The sequence below is a fragment of the Penaeus monodon genome, chromosome 12, assembly GCF_015228065.2.
Source record: "Penaeus monodon isolate SGIC_2016 chromosome 12, NSTDA_Pmon_1, whole genome shotgun sequence".
Lineage (NCBI taxonomy): Eukaryota > Metazoa > Arthropoda > Malacostraca > Decapoda > Penaeidae > Penaeus > Penaeus monodon.
In genome coordinates this window covers 49,885,000-49,892,499 of record NC_051397.1, presented here as the reverse complement: position 1 = coordinate 49,892,499, position 7,500 = coordinate 49,885,000, and the positions used below count along the sequence as shown (strand labels likewise).

At 45.1% G+C, this 7,500-nt stretch overlaps 1 protein-coding gene across 1 annotated transcript in view; it reads right to left on the bottom strand.

The window, feature by feature from the left end:
• The window catches only part of LOC119579740, a 40,844-nt gene that overhangs the window by 1,338 nt on the left and 32,006 nt on the right, over positions 1-7,500 (bottom strand). Inside the window, exons 10-17 of the mRNA XM_037927639.1 lie at positions 4,519-4,809; positions 4,086-4,261; positions 3,797-3,930; positions 2,261-2,400; positions 1,833-1,914; positions 1,408-1,552; positions 968-1,226; positions 1-802 (exon numbers count right to left, since the gene is read on the bottom strand). The exon at positions 1-802 is cut by the window's left edge and continues 1,338 nt beyond it. Coding sequence (XP_037783567.1) covers positions 633-802; positions 968-1,226; positions 1,408-1,552; positions 1,833-1,914; positions 2,261-2,400; positions 3,797-3,930; positions 4,086-4,261; positions 4,519-4,809 — 1,397 coding nt within the window. The 3' untranslated portion in view covers positions 1-632. The remainder of the gene's footprint in view (positions 803-967; positions 1,227-1,407; positions 1,553-1,832; positions 1,915-2,260; positions 2,401-3,796; positions 3,931-4,085; positions 4,262-4,518; positions 4,810-7,500) is intronic.

The window sequence follows — 7,500 nt, the reverse complement described above, 5'->3', positions numbered from 1 at the left end:
GGATTAATCTAATAGTTTTGGTTTCCAATGCCCATGGAAATGTCTTCTTGATGCCGGTCTTGTAGTTAAATGCCCGGGTCTATAAGTAATAATAATGCCTCCAACACTGGGACTCCACTGGCATGAGTAAACAGTTGTTTTCGGAAAAAAGGAGAAACTGTCGATGGCGCCATCATGAACTAACTGTAAATCACATTCTGAAATCAATTGGGAAAATTCGATGCTTTTATTTTTGTTCTTGTTTTGTGTTTTTGTTTTGTTTGTTGAGGAATGTTACTTTTTAAAGATGTTTCAAAATGGGCGATCGAAGGTTTTTTTCCTCTCTGGTTCGTAACTTGGACGAAGGGATCGGCCATCCAGTTCCCATTTCCCAAACCAACTTCTACCTCTGCCTGTCATCGACACAATCATGTCGATCCTTAAACCTAAATTTGTTTTTTTTAGAATTCATTGCGCATGAATTGAATCTTTCTCAATCGCCTATTTTGGACGGGGACGAGCAAGGAGAAATCAGGGAGGTTGCACCGCATGCTCGTCTTCGTCTTCTTATTCCAGTGGCGTTCAAGCTTGCCGTTCCTTCCTCCCTTCCCCCTCCCCACAGTAACGTTCTTCACTCTCTTCGACGCCGCACATTACCGCACGTTCTTCGAGGGACGGAACCACTTTCTCATGACGAAGTAGAAGACGGTGAGGACGTAGATTAGCAGCAGGATGGCACAGGTCACGGCCAGGGCGAGGACGGACGATCTCGTTGGGCACGTTTCGAAGAGGGTGACGTCGGCGGCTTCGTAGTTGTACGTGTCTGCGGGGAGAAATGGCTGGGTTTAAAGTATGCGTACCGTTGCTGTTTTAAAGTATCCTGCAGAATATGGATACTATCATTCAATATCTACAGTCTTAACATCATACGAATAACAACAACAACAACAAAAACGCGCGCTCCCCATCAACTCACTAGGTAACTCACTGTTAGTGTAGTAGTTGTTGTTGGCCTCGAGTCCGGACTTCTCGCGGTACTGCGGACTCTGGTCGTCGCCGAGGTCCAGCACCAGGATCTCTTGGCTGATGCTCATCTCGCTCGCGCCGCTGCTCTTGCGCTCGGCCGCCGCTATCGCCTCCTCCTTAGTGGTCTCCTGCACGTGTCCGCGGCCGTCTCTGGGGTTGTTGACGCCTCGACGCTTCCTTCCCCAGGACTCCAGCTGTTCGCGTCCCACTTGGCACCTTGCCTGTAGAGATGTGGGAATGTGAGATTAGTCGCTTCGAATGCCGTCTGTTTTTTACCTTTTAGATTCTATATACGGCGTTCTTTTTTCTCTTTCTCCCTATATCTTCCTCTTTCACTCTGTTCCTCTGTCCCTTTCCCTCTCCCTCATACAAAAAAATAAAAAATCCTCCTTTCCAACTCACAGGCTCACAAGGCCCAAGGCAGTACTTGACGTTGCACTGGAAGATGACGCCATAGGACTCGGTGAAGCGGAAGGCCTCGTACACTGACTGAACAGCGGTGCCGTCGCGGATGAACTGAGGGAAGATGGAAGGCTCGACGGGGCATCTGAGGGGAGGGAGAGTGTGGTCCGGTTAGGAAGGAGGAGCAAGGCTTAAGCTCACTACTGTTGGTGAGCGTAGACTGCGGGAATGGTATATTATTTCATTAAACATGTAGAAAACAAAATCGATATACTATACCTTTGTTTTCTTCACTGACACTTATTACATTCACATCTCTTTTCAACACGGAAAGCAACACAGTCACTTCCGCAACTCTACACCAATCACAAGTCCTTTAGTTTAAACAACCAACTCTCTACGAAGTCAACATCGAGCTCACTTACCCTTCGTCATCGATAATTTGGAAGGTGGAGCTCGAGTCTTTCCCCATGGCAACACAGCTTCGGGCAAAGATACCGTAGGGAGCTGGAAAGACAAGGTTGTTGTGAACAGACGTCTTCAACAATAGCTTTGTCGTGGGAGTAAAATTTGTTCTGAGATATGGGTGTATTCAATTCGTTTGATTACAATTTTTAAGGATTTGAGTACAGCGTACGTACGTTATGTTTGTAACTGAATAAATCTTAGGCTATATTTTGACATATAAAACTAGACGCTTAATACAAAGATAGAATCTATAATTCCAACTCGCTTGATAGTTTACCGTTTCCTCAAGGTTAGAGACAACTTACTGTAATTCCGATACTAATAGTAACAATAAGAATGAAAAAATATCCTAAACATTCAGCGCATTACTGTCTGAAAGACTCACTTTCTTCCGGGATCTCAATCCTGAAGGCGAGTCTGTCCCCAATCCTGACGGTCTCCACTTCCCTGGCTTCGGCATCCAAGATACGGATCCTGGGCAGAGGGGCCTCGGGGGCGGACGTGATGGGAATCATGTCAGGATCCCTGATTGATAAAACGACGGGTTAGTATTTGCTTTGGTTTACCCTCAAAGGAAAATTCTTTAAGAGAATGGAAGTAAGGAGTAACTGTCATATTGTCAGGGATGTCATAATGTCAGTTCATATATTCGCATTTATGTCATATATTGATGAAGTCATATTCTGTGTTAGAGATTTGTTAGTGTTAGTCAGGTCATGGCTATTAATGCAGTAAGCCCAATATTTTTGCACCCTTGGCAGATAGAAAGTGACTGCTTAGATTGTGTTTCTGTAAATCATGTCGTTAGAATTGTTTTATAAGCAATTTCAGAAGAGTCAAACCGACAAGGTAAGCTTTTTTTTATTCAATCAAAACATTTGTCAATATCATTAAACTTAGGTAAACATGATCATATCTCTCTTGTCTCTATAATACAAGTCTTTACTGTTCCCTTTACCACAGACTTCTAAAAGAGTTTGTCAGTTTGATCATTCCACTGTTCTTCGATGTCCTGTAAAATATGTCGTTAGTGAAGCTTCCAATAAGTCAGTGCGTAGGTCATTAGTGCATGCTGATGTCGAGACAGACCGAATATCGAAAGAGATCCAGAGAGATATATATATGACACTGAAAAATCGGTTATTTTTTTTACTTTAATATCGACTTGATGTTTATTTCTCTGGATTCTTTCGAATGATCGTCCGCTTAAAAGATTAGATGAAACTGTATGTTTTTTTTTCTGTTAAAGTCCCAGCGATGTGTCTACAGGTCAGCGTTCGCAGGCTTGTGCTTCAAGTCTACAGCTCAACATTTACAGGTTCGTGCTCGGTGTCTACAGATATCTGTTGTAACAAGTCTGTGCTCCATGTCAACAAGTCAATGTTTCCATGTCTAGAAGTCATTCGAAAGGCCTACAGACGGCGGAAAAGAGGGTGAGGGTGTCGCAGGCCAGGCAGTCCCTAGCTACGTGGTTGAACTGGCACTACCAACTCTACACGTGTATTTTTCTACACCTGCCACTAACACCTGTTGTCTTACCGGATCATCAGTGTCTCGGATATCTGGTTGACATCCTGGCCTGAACTGCTGTAAAGTTGTCAAAGTTAGTGGAGTGTTTTCGCGTACTTTTATACTGATATCACTAATGCAAATCAATGGAATTTCCAATAGCCAGTGATCCTGTAGACACTTATTCAAGGAAAAGTCATTCTGTGAAATGGCTATGCAGTTGAAGGCATTTCATCACCATATCCTAATTCATTTAGCAGTCAAAAAGGTGTTCATAATCAGAAGTGTCAAGAGCTCTCACGTCAACCCTCTTGCAGGACAGCACACCCATCACTTCTAAATGCACGCAAGGGACCAAAGTGCCTGCTATACAGAAGGTGCCGAGTCCGCCTTCTGCACCGGCTCCTCTTACCTGATGGGCATCATGCCGAAGGAAATGTTCTTCGAAGACATGTCGTAGGTACAGCGCACCTTGTAGATCTTGTCAGTCTTGGTCATGACGACGGAGTGGTGCTGGATGACGACGGTGTTGGTGTACACGCCGTTCTGGAAGGGGTTGCGATTGGGTTATACCGAGTTGTTGGCTCGTTTGGTATTTGGAGGGACTAGTGATTGATATGCGCTGCGTGAGGAGCGTAAGTTATAGATAGATAGATAAATTGATAGCAGAAAACACCTTTTTTCTCCCAGCTCGCACTTACAGCACTCTGTGTGTTACAGTCTTGACCCGCCATGGAGAGGTCGAGGCGGAATTTGTTCGACTGGATGACCTGGATGTTACACGTCTTCGAGCGACCGAGGGCGTAGATGCGGCCGTTGAAGTTCCTGTTGGTCATCACCTCCACCACGATGCGCGTGTCCTTGCAGTGCACGGATACTGTTCGAGGGGGAAAGGATGAGAGAGGTGTTGCTTGGGGTGGGTAGGAACTTAGTGCTGGAAAGATTTACTGTATTTTAAGAGATAAATGAAAATAGATTAAAAAAAAAATAAACATCACACTTATACACTTATACTGACGTTATCACTAAACTATACAAAACGAAAATAAGATAAAAAAGCAAATACTTCTGCTAAAAGAAACCTACACAGTCTCGCAGATATACACACACAAAAGGGTATCCTACAGGGCTCACCATCATAACAAACGCCAGTGGGATCACAGTTGTCACCCCCCTGGTTGGTCGTCGGCGGGGAGCCTCCAGAAGAAGCACCCACCGGCTTGATGGTGGAGTCGCTTCCTCCCACCGTGCTTCCACTACCCAGAATGCCCCCGTTGATGCCCCCAGCTCCACTGACACCCACGCTGCCAGTTCCGCTGCCTCCACTTCCCCCGCTACTGCTGCCAATGCTGCTGCTGCTGCTGCTGCTGCTGCTGCTGTCGCCGCCGCTGCTGCTGCTGCCTGTCACGTTGGAGTCTAAGGATCCTGGAAAGGGTCGGGTCATGCTCGGGAGTGTGGTCGAGGATTTTGTATGTATATAAGGATAGGAGTTTGTCTCTGATAGGAGTGCAAGGGAAACAAAATCGCAAGTAATATTTTACAAACTGTGTCTTTATTAATTACTGGACACACACATATGACTTATATGCATGTTTACGGGTATAGATTCATTCATCTATATGAATAACGAAGCTATTCTTCAGGTAGCACCATAAAACAATCCTTCCCAAACAGAAAATGAAGAACGTGAGCTGGAACGCAATGGCGTAAAAAAGAGAGAAAAAAAATGGCGTCTTCTCAAAAAACGTTTGGGAAACGTTGCCATATAGTTATCTTAGTCTAGTCTGATCATGCAATTCGTCATGCAGCTGTTCTTATCGAGGAGAAAATCATGCAGAATTACGGTACGCCAGGTATGTCAGCATGCAATGTGTGCGTGTTCATGAGTGTGTGTTTATGTGTGTGTGTGCGTGTGCGTGTGCGTGTGCGTGTGCGTGTGTGTGTGTGTGTGTGTTTGTGTGTGTGTGTGTGTGTGTGTGTGTTTCTGTGTGTCTCTGTGTGTACGTGTACGTGTGCGCGTGCATGTGCATGTGTACGTGCACGCATGCGTGTGCGTGTTTAAGTGTATGTGTTTAATCGTCCTGAATACTGTGATAACCGAGGCGTGTCTTGCTGTTAGGTACAGGAAGTCATGAAGCTCGGATGCATGGCATTAGCAGCAGTGTCCCGGCAACGTGTTGCCATATGCCTCGCCTTCCGTGGACAAGGGGCAGTCGCCACGTCCGGGGAAGCAGAGGAAGGGAAGTACTTTGGTCTTGAGGTTGGGGGCCATCCGGTCTTCCGAGAGGGAGGCTATTGTGCGTGGATGCTTCGGTGGGTAAGGAGCTAGCTTGCTGGCTCTCTCCTTTCTCCTCGCGCTCTCTCTCACTTTGTCATTCTCTCACTCTCAACTCTCTCTCTCTCTCTCTCTTTTTCTTTCTCTTTTTCTTTCTCTCTCTCTCTCTCTCTCTCTCTCTCTCTCTCTCTCTCTATCTATCTATCTTTCTCTCCCTTTCTTTCCCTATCTTCCTCTCTCTCTCCCCCTTTCTCTCCCTTTCTCTCCCTTTCTCTCCCCCTTTCTCTCCCTCTCTATCTCCCTTTCTCTCTCTCCCTTTCTCTCTCTCTCTCTCTCTCTCTCTCTCTCTCTCTCTCTCTCTCTCTCTCTCTCTCTCTCTCATATTCATTCACTCACTCACTCACTCACTCAGTCAATCACTCACTCACTAGATCACTCACTCGCTCGTTCATTCACTCACTCACTCGCTCATTCGTTCACTCACTTCCTCTCCCTCTCACTCACACACACATACTGACAGTCATGTATGTTCCGCACACGCAGTGTACTTTGCCTTTCATGAATGCCAGTAAAGCTATGTCCGACATTCTACTGAGCCGCCAACTTTAATAGCGTCTTCCCTAGTCTAAAAGCGTTTTGTTAGTCAGTTAATCAAGGCAAACACAGGCGTTAGAGATGCAAGAAACAATATGCAATTGGTCGTGAAGACTGTAAAGAGAGTGTTTAAGGAATTTGAAAAAAAGAAAGTAAATGGAAAGCATGAAGACAGTGTAATGAGGTCAGGTTAATCTCTTCTGTCAGTAGATCCACTAACACCGTCTTTTTTGTAGCATTAAATGCCCCTCCCACTCAAAGGAACCAATCACCGTGAGTCTTTTTTTTTGGTCCGAAAATAATAACTCTCCCCTTAAGCCAATGAGCTCCGGCATTCAGCCCCAGAGAGTCAGTCTTTTCTCTTTTTGTTCTAAATCTCGCTCTCAGAGAGTCAGTGCCCCGCGTCAGTCTCGCTGACAGACCGAGAGGGAGATTTTGATCTGTGTCTTACCCAGCTCTTCCACGCCCTCGATGCTGACTTGGCGAGAGATGGTAGCCTTGTCAAAGCACATGATCTGAGTGATGTACCGATTGTCTCTGGTGGTCACTTGCTTACAGATCATATTGTCCTTCCGGTCTGCAAGGTCATGTGAGGTCAGGGAAATGTCAGTGACCGGAGTAGAAATTCGTGCGGGTCATGTCAAGAGAGGCGAAACAGCATGCGCGTCTCCAAAAGCTGGTCTCGGCCTTCGGAAACTCTGCATGTTGTTCCGCGTTAGTGAGGTGTGTCGGTAATTCAGAAAACAATAACAAAAGAAATGATACGTGTTCTGAAAGTAGCCTAAGAAGGGGTTCCTGTACCGGTCTTTGCACAATAAAACGCCTGGGCATGTGTCGCTAAGGTGCAGTGAGTTACAAGGGATAAAAAACTGGGTGACTGATCATGTGTCGGAAAGTGGAAGGTAAGTGTGAGTGGCCTGAAGGTCTCGATGATAACACTGAAAGAATGTTATCATATTCGCACATTATATCTATTATGTCCTTTGTCAGGTGAGTGTGCTAGAGTGTGGTAAGGATTTTTTTTCCAATGGTCTTTTATTTCGGTTCTTGAACTTGGTCTTGGGTTGTATAAAAAAGCTAGCGAGTGTTGATCTATGCTTTGAGGAAACTGTAAAGTGACAACACTTTCTTTGTATAAATCGATCTAAAATCAGCTTTACGAGTACTATGTAACCTAAAATTATTTCGTAGTGTCTCCAAAGTTAATTATATCTAAATGAAAAGAGTGTAATTACAAAAGAAATGTT